At 40.2% G+C, this 16,189-nt stretch overlaps 1 protein-coding gene across 3 annotated transcripts in view; it reads left to right on the forward strand.

Annotated features, from left to right (window-relative positions):
- The window catches only part of RORA (RAR related orphan receptor A), a 549,615-nt gene extending 533,944 nt beyond the window's left edge, over nt 1–15,671 (forward strand). For all 3 annotated transcript variants that reach the window (XM_075069562.1, XM_032798517.2, XM_032798518.2), the window contains 7 exons: nt 3,597–3,718; nt 8,104–8,236; nt 8,897–9,004; nt 10,502–10,612; nt 11,490–11,602; nt 12,159–12,319; nt 12,634–15,671. In XM_075069562.1, the coding sequence (XP_074925663.1) occupies nt 3,597–3,718; nt 8,104–8,236; nt 8,897–9,004; nt 10,502–10,612; nt 11,490–11,602; nt 12,159–12,319; nt 12,634–12,790 (905 nt within the window). In that variant the 3' untranslated portion in view covers nt 12,791–15,671. The remainder of the gene's footprint in view (nt 1–3,596; nt 3,719–8,103; nt 8,237–8,896; nt 9,005–10,501; nt 10,613–11,489; nt 11,603–12,158; nt 12,320–12,633) is intronic.
- Nucleotides 15,672–16,189: the final 518 nt, after the last annotated feature.

Genomic DNA, 16,189 nt, shown 5'->3' on the forward strand with positions numbered 1-16,189 from the left:
AGTAGAGGAGAATCTGGTCCCAAATTCATTAGGGAATGAATGCTAGGAAGTTCTGTTAATTTCCCTAGGGCCCCTATAGTGACAGCTTTACTTAGCATGTTCTGCCCTACATTTTTCTCCCTGAATGTCTTCTTGAGTACTGAACTCCACAAAAGTACTTTAGTGACTTGTGTTAGGAAGGGCTCTGTAAGGTGGTTTGCCAGCATTGTGGTCTTTAAATCCCAGTTTGTTTAATGGAACAACCAGAGGTTTTAAAATACCTCTTTTGTTTGTTTCTGTAACATTCATGCTAAATACTCATTTACAACATCATTAAAAGTAAAACAATCTATTTGGAAAATATCATATTCTTTGACAAATCAGCGTAACACAAGTTTGATTTCCCCCTCCCTATTTTTCTTAATAGGGACATCTTGCATGAAAACAGGTTTTTTGTTACTCCTGTTTGAAGTCCTCCTCCTCTGCTTGTGGAATCCAGTTCTCTGCAGTGCAGTTTGTTGTGACATTACAACCAGAGGATTATGTCCCTGTTTCAATTCAAATAATTTGAGACTTAGATAAGTAAAAACGGGAAGAAGATATCTGAAAATAAAGACTATGCCAGCAGCTTTGTCTCAGTTGAATGGTTTTGTGTGTGTGTTTTCATGGGTGATTATTAAAGGATAATCTGACAAAGGCAAGGGGATTGAAGGCTAGCTCATCCTCTGTGAGATGCTGAGTTTGGAGCCTGGCTCAAAGTGGTGATTTATTACGTTACTTCTCTTTTAAACTAGTTTGTAATATGGTTTGGCTGGCCAATGTGGACAGAGGGAAACACTGTAATAACCATATTTAAGTATTTTCCAATCTAGGGTCCTTGTTCAGGAAAGTATGTAAGCACGTGATTAAATGCTGTCCTGAACTGAGGCCTAGATTTTTGCTTAGCCCCTCTATCAAATCTAGCCCAGCGTATCTTGCAAATACATCCCTCTCCCCGAGCTGTCAGATGTTGTGACTAGGTTCTAATGTTGTTTTTAAGAGTATATATGTATGAAATTGTTGCTGGAGCATATGAAAGCTGTGGTGGCAACTACTTTATACCCTATGTTGTATAATTTAGATGGTGCGTATGATCAGCTTTTACTGCAGGTTGTAATTTAAACCTTTATTGAATTTTCTTGCTCTTGAGAAAGGGCTTCAATTAGTCCATTTAGCATGATGTGAAACAACCTGTTTTGTGGTGTGAGTTTATTATTTAAAGAATTTTTCAAACAAAGAAACACATCTTTCACAGAAAAGCTGACTCAAGGGGCCTTAAAAGGAGAGTTCTGGATGACCATTCAGATCATTTTAGGGCCAGAGGTTCATGGTGGTTTAGCCAGAGAAAGCACTGATTGCAGAACTGTGCAAGTAGGGGGACCAGGATTTTGCTCTCTGATAGATCTGTTTCTATATGCTTAAATAGGAGTGGGCAGGGAGGTAGGTTGCAAGTCTAAGAGCAATTTTTTTAGGCATCTGCAGGGCCGGTGCTACCATTTAGGCAGCCTAGGCAATCGCCTAGGGTGCCAGGATTATTGAGGGGGCGGCATTTTGCCGGAGGGGTGGCAGGCGGCTCCGGTTGACCTGCCGCGCGGAGGGTCCATTGGTCCTCATCTCCGGTGGAGCTGCCGTAGTCATGCCTGCGGATGGTCGGCTGCTCCCGCGGCTCCAGTGGGCCTCCCGCAGGCATGCCTGCGGCAGCTCCACCAGAGCCACGGACCAACGGACCCTCTGCAGGAATGCCTGCAGCAGCTCCACCGGAGCCACAGGATCAGCGCGGGGAGCGGCGAAATGGCTGTGCACCTAGGGCGCGAGAAACCCTGGCGTCGGTCCTGGGCGTCTGCCTTTGAAAAACCTCCTCCCAAATCTGTACAAATCAGTTATTGATAAACCATTCAGATGTGTTTTAACAAAGCATATTGGCAAAAGAAGGATGGCCTCTAGCATGAATATATTGTATGTAAACCTCCTTCACATTGAAATGGCTACACTACTACTTTAAAATTAATGAAAATTTGAGATGTCATTTGTATAATTTTTTATCTTGATTCCCTAAAAAGTGTATACTCTACCAAGATTTCTCTTTAAAAAATCATGCCTAGCAAAAAGAAAGTTGCCAAGGAGGCAGCCTCTATGTTACAGTATCCCAGCTGATATCTCACAGGATGGGTCCTCTATACCTTACATTCCTTTTTAAAGAAAACATTTCTCTTATTTCAGATATTCATGGATTTAGTTCTGGAGAAAGATGCTGGTTTGACAGTCCTGGTGAGAAATGCTGTTCATTCATGAAGCAGCTTTCAGCACCAGCAGGGCTGTCATCATCTCACCTCCACTAATGTGCCTCCACCCTAAACTGATGGGCCCATTGACTCCTGGACCACTCTTCTGTGGCTCCTAGTAGGGAGTTTAGGTTTTTGCCCAGTTCCCCTGGCAGGTTTCCATCTCAGTAAAAACATCAAGACCACCAGCTAGTACAGTACATTACATCGAGAGCAAGGCGAAACTGTGAATTTGCTGATGACAAGGCTTTCACGAGTTTGCGCAGAGCTTTACCTTTACATAGTTTGAGATGGGTTTTCCTCCCTTAAAACCTATTTGGCAATCATTGCTCCTGGAAAGAGGAGCTGCTTCTCTCAAATCTCAATATGCCTACTTCAGCCCAGGTTCACCCAGACATCTTAACTAAGCTTTAAGTTGGTGATGAACTAATAACAGAGCAAATCTACCAGTTTTTGTTCATTACTGAAAATTTCCTATAGCTGCACTTGTGAACCAGTAACATACGTAAATGGGCGTACACTGCCCTCTACTGGATGGTCTCCGACCGCTGTGGGAACACTCTCAGAGCTATTAGGTATGTATACACTGCAGGAGTATTTTAATTTAATTTAATTCAGGGGTGATTTAATCTAGCTAGTTTGGATACCAATAGCAGTTAAGCCACAGCAGCAACTTACTCAGGTGGCTAGCCCACACTGAACTCCATGCTGCTATGGTTCAACTGTTATTGGTGTCTGGACTAACTAGATTAAAGCTAGCTTGGGTATATCTACATGTGCTGCAATCACACCTCCAGATGTAGTATAAATAGCCCCTTACAGTATGTCTATGCTGCAGCGGGGAGCATGCCTCCCAGCTCAGGTAAACAGAACCTCACTAGCTATGCTTGAGCTAGTGCACTAAAAATAGAAGTGTGGATGTTGTAGCAAGGGCTGGGGCTGAGGGTGGTCACCTGTGTCCCAAGCCTGCCCAACGCTCTGGGCCCAAGCTCAGGTGGCTAGCCTGAGCTGCTTCCCTGCCACAACATCCACACTGCTCCCAGCTCCAATATAGATATACCCTTAGGGACCAGGATTTTTTTTCTTTAATTGTATCTTTTTGTAAACATCATAAAGTATTTTTCAAAAGGACAATCCAAGGAACTATTGGAAATATCAGAAAATAGATTAAGGTTCTTTTCATAATAACTAAAGTTTCTGATTGTAATTTCTGCAGTTCACTCTTCTGCTGGACAGAAATCACACAGGGATAGCTTTGCTCTTTTAATGCATGCCACTTCTTGCTCTCCCTTTTAGAACATCTTGCACAGAATATTTCAAAGTCACACATGGAAACTTGCCAGTACTTGAGAGAAGAGCTACAGCAGATAACATGGCAGACTTTTCTGCAGGAAGAAATTGAGAACTACCAGAACAAGGTATAATAAAATGCCAAAATAAAATAACGTATTTAGGCCTTCTCATGTTTTTTAAAGCTATTAATCTTATAACATTCTGGTTACTGCTAAATTCAGCTTTTTCAATTTTTTTTTTTTTATTTCCAGTAGGAAATTTTGGTTGGTTTGTATGCAGGAGAGAAGTATGTACCCTGCACCTTTAACATGTCACTAGTAATAAGCTGGAATAAAAAGTCACAAGTGGGTAGTGATTTCTCTGGATCTCGCATGTGGGGTTTTTACAGGTGTGGCACATACTCCTGGTTACCTGTGCTTAAAGAACAAGGGTTAGGAAGACAGAGACAGTGAGTGCCACTCCTAAATGGTAAAATGAGTCTCTGGATTAGTGAAATGAGTGCTCCCTACAGCTAGGTCCTGTTTACATTTCTGTTGCTTAATTGGTGGTGTACCCGGGCACCAAAAATCCTTAAAATTAAATAAAAACTAGAAGGGCCAGACTCAGAAACCCAGGTTCTTGTCACCGATGACATATTGCTGAACATGTGTATGAGGTAACATGGGCTGTGTTGTCTTTCTTATGTTGACATCAAGCTGTATCAATAAATGGCCTAGTATCTTAATGCTGTAGTTCAAATCCCAAGTGCTCAAACATCATGAATCAGGTCCCAAAAAAATCATGAATTTAATTTAAAAACCATAAGATTTGGGTCTTGGTATTTTTCTTCTGGTTTTTGAATGTTTCATGTTCATGTTTTCAAGCTTTTCTCCACAACGTGGAGGGGTGGAAACTTTTTCTTTTTTTAAATGAGATCTGAGATTCTCTTAGAATGGCCTGACTCCGGGAGCTAGTTCTTTAAGAAATGTATCAAGTATCATGAGACTACTGTTAAAATCTTGAAAGTTGGCAATACTGTTAATAAAGCTGAGATTCGGACAAAAGGTTAGTTGGTCTGGCTCAATCAATAGCCTGCATGCAAACTGATGTGCAATTTGATATTATCCTTGGGTCCATTTCAACATTGCTGCTTTCCCGGATTCTCTTTTAGTGTATGTGTTTTGGAGTATTTGTGCATTTTATGTGTATTTTTGTAAATGTATTTTTTGTTTGTCGTTTGGTCCCTGCCTTGTGTAAGGGGAGATGTACAGTTGTGCTGCCCTGGGAGAAACCTTGGGAAGAAACTGGCTATCAGCCAACTGGAATGAGGGCAGTCTAGTCTAGTTGTTAGAGAAGGCGGCAGGCTTAGTGTTTGGGGTCAGAACTGTAGTCAGTAGCCAGGGTCAAGCTGGAGCCAGTAGTCAGAAGCCAGAGCCAAGGGTCAAATCAGAGGGCAAGAACTGGAGCAGGAACTGGAGTCTCAGCCAAGACTAGGTGCAAGACAGGAGCAGCAGGAACCATGTAACACAGGAGCAGGCACAGTTGTGGGCATGAGCATTGCGAAGCCAGTGAGGAGCTGCTGCTGCTGGCTTAGAAGCCAGCCTCAACAGTCAATCAGGTTGCGTGGCTAATCAAGCAGCCTGCTGCAGGCCAGCTGTACTGATGAGGGGGCTCAAGATTAGCTCTGCTGCAGGCCCTCATTCCTGACACTGGCTTTCTGAGTTATACTTCCATTCCTGCTCCTTGCACTTGGGGACAAACCCCATCTCTGCCTGCATGGTGGGTGCACAGACTGCACAAACCCTGTACAGTTCCATGTGGAGAGGGAGTCATGGCCAACCCCCTGCCCCTTTGAGAGGGATGTGAGCTCCCATGGACACAGGGAGGGAGCAGTACCTGCACTCGCATGAGCCTGGGGACAATCATTCTACGTCTAGGCCTAACCAGTAGTATAATACTCTTAGACTGTGCAGCCAGAAGGCACCATCATGATCACCTAATCTGACCTCCTGCAAGCTCCTGAAGTCTCCTCCCATACGTTAGATTCTTCATTCTTCTGAGCATCCTGTAGTCCTTCTCTGCATCTGTTCCAGTTTGAATTCATCTTTCTTAAACATGGGAGACCACAACTGGACTTAGTATTCTAGGTGAGGTCTCACTAGTGCCTTGTATAACAGTTCCCTATCTCTACTGGAAATACCTTGCCTGATGCATCCTAGGATCGCATTAGCCTTTTTCATAATCACATCTGATAATCATACTGTGATAGACTTGCTGTATTGGTCATTCTCCTCCTCTGTCACTTCCAGCTGATACATCCTCAGCTTACAGCAAAAATTGTTGTTGTTAGTCCCTGAGTAAATGACCTTGCACTTCACACTATTATATTTCATCCCATTTCTATTACTTCTGTTTTCTAGGTCACCCAAATCTTTTTGTATGATATTCTGATCCTCCTCCATATTGGCAATACCTTGCAACTTTGTGTCATCTGCAAATTTTATTAGCTCATTTCTGCTTTTTTTGCCAAGATCATTTATTAAAATGTTAAATGCTGTCAGTCCCAAGACCAATCCCTGAGGAACTCCACTAGTAACCTCTTTCTAGCCTGACAGTTCATCTTTCAGCACGACCCATTGTAGTCTCCCCCTTAATCAGTTCCTTATCCACCTTTTGATTCTTTTATTAATCTCCATCTTCTCCAGTTTAATGATTTCCCATGTGGAACTGTATCAAATGCTTTACTGAAATCCAGGTAGATTCTATCTATTGCATTTCCTTAGTCTCGTAAATCAGTTATCTTCTCAAAGAAAGAGATCAGATTGGTCTGGCACAATCTACCTTTTGTAAACCCATGTTGTATTTTATCCCAATTACTATTTACCTGTATGTCCTTAACTACTCTCTCTTTCAAAATTTGTTCCAAGACCTTGCATATAATTGAGGTCAAACTAACTGGCCTATAGTTTCCCAGATCATTTTTTTTTTCCTTTCTCAAATATAGGTACTGTATTTGCAATTCTCCAGTCATAGGGTATTGCTCCCAAGTTTACAAACTGATTAAAATTCCTTGCTATTCGGCTTGCAATTTCATGTGCCAGTTCCTTTAATATTCTTAGATGGAGATTATCTGGGCTACTCAGTATAGTCCCATTAAGCTGTTTGAGTTTGCCTGCCATCTCACATGTGGTAGATTCTACTTCCAAATCCTTGTTCCCATTAGCCACCCTGCCACTGCCGCTGAGCTACTCCATTACTCATATTAAAAACTAAGGTAAAGCATTGATTTAGATGTTGGGCCAAATCTAAATTCTTTAATCTCTACCCCATCCTCAGTGCTTAATGGTCCCACTTTTTTCCCCTTGTTTTCTTTTTATTTATATGGCTAAAGAAACTTTTACTCTTGGTAAAGGACTCAGCCCTTCTGCCAGCTCAGCTGCACTGGCCAGAGTTTTGGGAAGTGCCGCAGAGGCTCTGCCCACCGTTTGATGGGTGTGGGAAGGGAAGTATTACCCAATGCTCTGCACTTCCAGCCACAGTGCAAGGAGGCTGCACCAGGGAATGGAATGTGCAAGTGTCTTATTCCTGTTTTCATTCCTGCTTGACAATATAGGGCCATGCTGTAATCTGGTCCCTAAATTGCACTGGCTGCTTAATATGTAATGCAGAGGGTTAATTGTTATTTAAGAGAGTGCATTTCAATTTGGAGATTAAAATCCTAGAACTGGGTGTAAGGATTCCTGGTTTCTGTTTACAGTTTTGCCTTTGAGTCACTCTGCAACTGTGGGCAAGTCACTTAATTTCACAGTGCCTTGGTGTACCTGTACAGTGGGTAGCACAATGCTGTCCTCCTCAAAGGGGTTTTGTGATGCATAATTAGTGTTTGTATTTCCATAGCACCTTCCATCTGTCACAAAGCACTTACTAGTGAAACAGTTCTTGGGAAGTACTGTTAAACCCACTTCTGTTTAGCTAAATATTTCTTGTGTTATCTGCAGAATATTTATCGTATGAAAAAGTCCCAGTTTTTACATTACATACGTAGTTTCATTCTAAATTATTGAGATGCTTGTGGTGCAAATGACTGGTTACCAATACCATAAATAATATGTGATTATATATATTTTAAGATCCCCTTGTTATTTTTTAAATTCAATAGGAAACAGAGTACTTGGTTAGAAGCATGGAATTGTTTTTGAGAGCTTAGTTACATCTGTTGGGTCCAGTTCTGCCTTCTGTTGCATGCATACAAATCCAGTGTAAATCACTGGAAGCAGTACCCAGGCATCTGAGGGGAGAATTTGTCTCTTGAGACAAGAAGTCCCAGCCTAGATCTTACGGCCAACAGTAAATGAGTGCTGCACGTATACATATGCCTCTAAGAGGCTCGTTTACCCTCTCCAGCTCCTAAATTATACTCATGAACGCTGGTGAGGTTTGGGGGCTCTGCTTTGCTTTTCAACTTCATTTTCCTTTATGAAAAGGAGCTTACACAAGCTTGAATAGTGATTTATCCCTTTCTCTTCAACAGCAGAGGGAGGTAATGTGGCAGTTATGTGCAGTCAAAATAACAGAAGCTATACAGTATGTCGTGGAGTTTGCCAAACGCATTGATGGCTTTATGGAACTGTGTCAAAATGATCAAATCGTGCTTTTGAAAGCAGGTATGTTGGTGAATTCTGAGGCCTGCTTCTAACTAGCCTTTAACCTAGGGAAATGCTATGTAAGTAAAATGATCGAAGCCAGTTTTGACTTCAGATATTTTCTTGTGTTTCTTTCAGTACAACCTAACAAGGTTTATAGCTCTTTCCTTGGACACATGTGTTCATCTTAGATGTTCTCGATGGAAGTGTGTGTATGTATCTGTGTGGAGCTTCCGTTAGAAACAGTGGAAGTATTGAGTGGGTACAAATGACTGGGAGGAGCACATAGATTTCTGATTTGTTTTGATAACAGTGAATAGCTCTTTTCCAAGTAAAAGTTCAGACTTTGTTATAGGGAAGATATTATAGAAATGACATGGTTTACAAATAAATAGAGAAGTTCTTATATGTTCACCAGTGTAAATCCAATTTAATTGCCTTGACTTCAGTGGAGGTACACTGGATTTATTCTGATATAACTAACTTTAGAGATTTCTTTTAATGCTCATGGTAAATCAAACCATTCTCAGTTATAACGGCAGAACCACTACAGTACTGGACCTATATTGAATGCAGTCTATATTACACTTTAAAATCCTTTTTTTAAAAGTTCTTCCATTTTGCTCTTTGTAACTGAAATCCCTATTAAAGTAATCAAATCTGTGTATTGTTTGCATTTAGGATCTTTAGAGGTTGTGTTTATCAGAATGTGCCGTGCCTTTGACTCCCAAAACAACACAGTATACTTTGATGGCAAGTACGCTAGCCCAGATGTTTTCAAGTCACTAGGTAAGAAAATCTCAAGTACTCTGTATAAAAACAAGCAGAAAAGAGGTTAGAAACTGAAAGCGGACCATATACAAAAAAATAGACTGGGACTTAAACACTGTGTTAGGTATACAAAGGGAAAAGTTTAAAGGTAACTCAAAATCGAGATAGTCTTGGATTGCTTATTTTGTAAGGTACTATGTATGGGTCCACTTCTTAAAGTTGGCTGACTAAATATGGGACCAGTTTAGTTCAATGGAAATTGAAATCATGTAACAGAATGCAGAATTGGGCCCTTGGTGTTCAGATCAGGCACCCAGATACCTGTTTTAAACAGGTCAGTACTAATTTGAATATGTGTCCAGTTTAGGCACCCAGATTTGATAACTGGAATAATATTTGCTATATTCTAACTATACAGAAAAGAAGGTTCTTGGGTGAATTTGGACACCACAATGTTATCCTTCCAAAGCTGCCGGTCTTCTTTTTAATCTTTCAAGAACATATATACACAAAGATGAAAATAACATTGCTGGGAGATTATTGGCAGTAGATCACTTGAATAAAAAGTGCATTTTTTTTTCAATTTCCCAGTAATTTGCCATTTCGACCTTTTGTGTAAATTTTTGCCAATTTTATCTGGAAGATACTATTAAGTTTGTATATGCAATGTAAATGGGCTAAGATAACATAGAGTGGTGAAGGATAATATGGCAGTGAAGAACTGGCGGTATCATTTTACAGATATTCTGCACCTGTTAAAACACCCAAAGGTACAAAGTATGGACATGAGCAGTTCAGAGAGTAATATTGTATGTGGGCTTCTAGCTGGACTCCACTGAAATATACTTTCAACCTTAACCTTTTAAATTTGTTCTCCATGAGTGTCAAAAAACTCTAGATCAGGTTCATGTCCGCTAGGTCCCCAACCCATTATATCCATGCATTTTCCATACTGCTATCCCACCCTATTTCCCCCCAGGTCTCCTCTCTCTTCCTTCCTCCTTTTTCTGCCTCATCCTGTGGCACTACCCAGCAGCTAGAGTCAGATGGAGGTCATTTTATTTTTATGAACATATATAGTACAGTTGCTCTTGATACACTTTAAAACGGCTCCTTATGCATTTTCCTGCACCCTCTCCCAAAAATACCAAAGGCACTTCCGTCATCAATGAAACAAAACCAATTTTAAATTTTTAGGCCAAGTCATTTGAAGATCAAGTCAGCCCCAAAATTTTTAGATATTTGGAAAGCATAGTGGTAGTTCACCAGAAAAAGATACAAAACTTCAGGAAGATTGGGGGAGGTTGGAGGTGTATAAAAATGGCCCATAATAGGCTACTAGCTTTAACTTTATGATACAACTACCACCAATCCATACTTCTTTAAAGAGATGAGCCTTGGTCTTGTAGGTATTGCACATCCATTAGCCTCCTCCCTCAGAATAAAATAACTGTCCCATCACTTTGAAGCAGTCTCATCAGAAATCCTGAATGATATGTACCTTCCATTTGGCAGGTTGTGAAGACTTCATTAGTTTTGTGTTTGAATTTGGAAAGAGCTTATGTTCTATGCACCTGACAGAAGATGAGATTGCTTTGTTTTCTGCATTTGTTTTAATGTCTGCAGGTAAGATGTAAAATATCACTCTACATTTGTTTGATGGAATCTAGTGATTCTTTTATTATGGAGCATGCCTTAATGATAATCTGGTAGGCAACCTGTAAGCATGTAATGTCATCACCTTCTTGTATGCCCCTTCCCTAATCATTTCCTACTCTGGATTGTACTTCAACAAATATATTTAAAGGTGGGTGCTAGGGTAATTTTGCTCAAACGATTCATCCTAATATATGCCCATATTTTGTTGCCCTTAGTCTGTGTTGAGTAGTACATGTTTCTGTGAGTAATCCCATTGAAACTAATGGATCTCCTCAAGGAGCAGAGTATTACCATGTGAATAAGGGTGGCAGGTGTCCCCTGATTTGCAGAATGGTAGCTACATTATCATGCCATTTGGCAGCTCAAGAGTATTTAGTGTTGTGTTTTCTTAGTGCAAGAACCACAGAATTGTTTGGTTCTGCCACCTTGGTGATGTCAGATGTAATGCTCCTTGTTTGCCAAGAAGTGCACAGGAATGATTTCTTTTAAATATGTTTTTCTTAAAACTATTTGTTTCTATTGTTTTCTATGCGTCAAAAAGGAAACCTTGCAACAAAGATCCTTTGGTTAGTCATTCATTACATAATCTCGTCGTCTCCTGGATGAAAATATTGCTAGCTTAATTTTGTTTATTATGTAATACAGTCTTATTAGCATGTGACACATTAACGAATATGGTTCAAGCTTGCTGAGATCCCTTTATACTTCCTGTATAAAACTCCATTGGAATGGAAGGGAGGTTGGCAACAGGAAAGGTGAACGTAGCACAGGCTCTAAAAACATTTCTTTGCATGTTGTGATGCCAGTGTGCACTCCCAGAAATATTCACTTCCTTTACATTTAGATCGTTCATGGCTTCAGGAGAAGGTAAAAATCGAAAAACTCCAACAGAAAATTCAGCTAGCACTTCAGCACGTCCTGCAGAAGAATCACCGAGAAGATGGAATTCTAACAAAGGTGAGCACCAAAAACTGTGCCTTATCCTCTGAACAGGAAAGCATTCTACACTGGTAACAGCAGCATAATTACTGTCTGACTAACAGCTCTCATCGGTCCTTTGTATCCCTCTCCTTTTCTAGACTTGCTTGTTCAAAATCCAGCCTGCCTAGTTTCAACCACTTCCTAACAGAACCCAGAAGGGGAAAGAACCAGTTGAGGTAGAGGGCAGAGAGAACTAGAGGGGTTAGAGAAATGTAATTTTAACTTTGAGCTTCATGAAAAGCCGTCAAGTGTCTCCTCTCTTTATACCTTCCCTCTCTGTTCCCCCAACTACTCCAGTGAATGTTTCTGCCACACAGGTTACTATTTCAGTCTTACTACAGAAATGGAATTAGGTCTCTCAAAATCAAAATCCCTGCTGTTTAATGATTTCCTCTCTTTGAATCAAACAAGCAAGGGCATCTTTAAGCTTCTAAAATTCATCTTTAAGGAAAACAATCAAGGTAAACTAGAAGTGGTTGCTCCTGTTTTGTGTATGACTGTATCTTCCTTGTGTGTGTGTTTTTTTTTCCAGTTAATATGCAAAGTGTCTACTTTAAGAGCACTGTGTGGACGACATACAGAAAAACTTATGGCATTTAAAGCAATATACCCAGACATTGTACGACTTCATTTTCCTCCATTGTACAAGGAGTTATTCACTTCAGAATTTGAGCCAGCAATGCAAATTGATGGGTAAATATATCACCTAAGCACTTCTAGAATGTCTGAAGTACAAACATTAAAAATAAAGAAAAAAAAAGAAAACCAAGACACTTTATATGGCCCTGCACAGACCTAGGGAGCCAACACACTGCACATCTTTTGGCAGTCGAGGTCAGGCAAAGAATGGGAAACAATGAAACAAAGTTGAATTTGTTTTTCTCATGCATATGATTTCCATTATGCCTACAAATGTGGACCCTTTTTCTGTCTCGACTTCTCAATCTTTGACCTCTGTTTACACAGAATGAGGGTACTAAACTCAGAAGGTTTCTTTTTCCTTGTAGTTCACTGCCCACAGACTTTCAACAGAACAATCAATTTGTTGATCACAGCAGAGTCCAGCGACTGGTGTGTACTGCAGAGGTTTCAGCATCAGTTTGCACAACTTGCTCATTGTTTCATGAAGGACGAATTTTTTCATCTACCATTGATTGCCAGTAGGCAGAATGGCACGAAAAGGGTCCATAGCAATAGCAACAATAGCATTATAATATATTACAGGGTAAATGGGCATGAAGACTATATATAGCAAAAGAGATATTGTTTATATATTGTTTTAATTAATATAAAAAGTAGTTACTGGTATAGCTTTTCTTGTTGAATTGATAAGGCACTTTCATTTTGCACCTTTTTCTTTAAATTAAATGCTAGCGTGTTCATTGTCGTGTTGCATGTGCACCAGAAATTCAAGTTTAACTGAAAAGGTTTGGAAGGTACTGATACATTGGAAGGTATTTATGCTGCTGTTTTCAACATTACTTTTCAAGAGAGGCTGGTCACATCCTGAAAAGATTACATTGATTTTTAGAGTCTGAAAACGATGAAAATGTTCTAAAATCAAATTAGCTTTTCAGCTGCTTTTTAAAGGGTGCTTTTATTTTTATACACAACCCAAAAGTTTCAAATCTGGATGTTTAAAATTGCACATCTCAATGCATATTTAGACTCTGAAATTAAAAACCCTGATTTTCAAAAGTGCCAAGCACCCACAGCCAAATATTTGCTGAGCATCTGCAGGTCAATCACAGCTGCAAGTGTGAAGCACCCTTGAAAATTGGGCCATTAATTGTGATGTATAAATATGGGTATGGATGCCCAACTCTCTGAACCTGTGTTTGAAAATGTTGACCAGAGTGTAATATACACACAAAACAATTTGTGTGTGTTATATACACTGTCACATATTTTTAAACTCCACATGGTAAACAATGCACTTAAAGCAAAAGTCTAGTCCCATTGATGTCACTGAGAATTTTGTTACTGACTTCAGCAGGCTGTTTTCCAAGATCCAGTTTTATCCAGCACAGCACAACAGAGAATTCCTTTGCTTTTAGAGCACATATGTATGGCTCGAGAAACAGCTAGGTTTATTTGGAAAGAAGCACTCTCTAAGGCTTATCAAATAAGTGCAGACTGATCAAATAAAGGCACAATACTTTTGATAGAAAGCAGACATTTTATATTCTACATAAAGCCTGGAAATCATGAGAGTGGACTATAGAATGAGCAGTAAGATGATAAACCTATGTTGTGTAATTCCAAAAATGATTATGATCCATGCATTATACTAATAAGGGGCCAACGTTTGCAGTCTTTACTTACGCAAATTACCATTCCCTTTACAAGGAGTTTTGCCTGAATACGGATGGCAGAATTTTGTCCCAAAGGAGGAGAAAAGTCAGATTTTAAATAGTAAACTAATTCTGAATGACAGCCATATTAAACATTAAGGATAAGTTATCTAGCTTGAACGAGAAGGGAGCCCTCCCCATATTTATTTGGAAGAGTAGTTTTAGGATTGCAACCTGATCTTCCAGCTCAGTTGAACCAGAATGTTAATCCAGGAATTCTCCTTTGGCTAACTCTGCCCTCAGTTAGCCAGTGGAAAGCCCATTTCTGCCTCAGTGTCATTCCCATGGCACTTCTGAGATTAGATGAAGCCTGACAGGAGTGTAGACCATTTCTGTTTTATATGGGAAGCCAGAGGTAAAATATCATAATATACCCATTGAATATCACTTTAATGAGTCATTTTGGACTAAATTTATACACTTATTATAAAGCGAAATGCACAATCTGTTCAAAATTCAGTTTTCTTTCTTTATTAATGCAATCCCTAAATGTTTAGTCCCCAGTTGTCTACGCCCATGTTAGAAGTGTTATGCAGCTGTGGCTTGCCTGAAATGGAATTTAACAGTCACTGCAAAGCTGGAACCACCCCCTTTGAATTGGAAGCAACTGGGGTGTTGAATTGGGGCTACTTGGGAGCAAAGTGAAACTTTGCATTTTCCCTTACAGACAGTTTCTTAAAGTTATTGTTAACATATTGGAGTAGCACCTCAGGGCTATCACCATATTCTGCTAGGCACTGTACAAAGATATAATAAAGGGCAGCTCATGCCCCAAAGACCTTATGAGGTGCTCCAAAATATGAATAACTTTATTTTCTAAGGTTAGTGTGAGTATAAGATCACGTTGTAATTGTTTTACACTATCCATCCAGCCCCTGCTCCTTTTCCTATGATCACTTTTTTTTCTTTTGAAGTGTAGGAAGGAGATAGGGAGACTGATTTAAATAAAAGATTTTGGTGTGTGACTAATCTGTGTGGTAAAGTATGCGTATATAGAGATATTTATATAAAATACCTAATAACTTCCCAGGTAAACCTACTTAATCCTTTTTTTTTCTTTAAAACCAAAATGGCAGTAATGGTATATTTACCTGGACAAATTGGAGCCTCTGCACTTTAACAATTAATGGCAGTCATTTCAACACATTGTGTTAAAGGGACACGGCCAACTTGAATGTTAATCAAAGTTTTTTGTCTTTCAAATTCATTTTTATAGAGTACATTTTAAAATAGCATTGCCTGTTGTTTTATTAAAATCCATAAGGTTTTATGCTTCTCTGTTCATTGAGGTTAATGAGGGCCTTTCCAGCAAAGTATCAGAGGGGTAGCCATGTTAGTCTGGATCTATAAAAGCAGCAAAGAATCCTGTGGCACCTTATAGACTAACAGACGTGTTGGAGCATGAGCTTTCGTGGGTGAATACCCACTTCATCAGATGCATGTAGTGGAAATTTCCAGGGGCAATTATAAATATGCAAGCAAGAATCAGGCTAGAGATAATGAGGTTAGTTCCATCAGGGAGGATGAGGCCCTGTTCTAGCAGTTGAGGTGTGAAAACCAAGGGAGGAGAAACTGTTTTTGTAGTTGGCTAGCCATTCACAGTCTTTGTTTAATCCTGAGCTGATGGTGTCATATTTGCAGATGAACTGAAGCTCAGCAGTTTCTCTTTGAAGTCTGGTCCTGAAGTTTTTTTGCTGCAGGATGGCCACCTTAAGATAGTGTGGCCAGGGAAACTGAAGTGTTCTCCTACAGGTTTTTGTATATTGCCATTCCTAATATCTGATTTGTGTCCATTTATCCTTTTCCATAGAGACTGCCAGATCAGCCACACCATCACCGGTTCATTCACCTTCACATCCACCAATGTAAAATACACCATCATATGCCAGCAATGCCCCTCTGCTATGTACATCGGCCAAACTGGTTTGTTAACCTGCTACGTCCACAGTCTGGCCGATCGTGGCTCCCACTGGCTGCGGTTCACTGCTCCGGGCCATTGGGAGCTGCAGCAGCTCCCACTGGCCCGGAGCCGTGATCGGCCGGACCTGTGGACACAGCAGGTAAACAAACCAGCCCGTCCCACCAGGGGTTTTCCCTACACAAGCGGTGTCCCAAGTTTGGGAAACACTACTCTAATGGATTGTGCCTCTGATGGCACAGTCTGCTCCCTAGTGTCCCTGCCCTGGTTTGCTAGCTGACAGAGATGGGA

Source organism: Chelonoidis abingdonii, chromosome 9 (assembly GCF_003597395.2).
Source record: "Chelonoidis abingdonii isolate Lonesome George chromosome 9, CheloAbing_2.0, whole genome shotgun sequence".
Lineage (NCBI taxonomy): Eukaryota > Metazoa > Chordata > Testudines > Testudinidae > Chelonoidis > Chelonoidis abingdonii.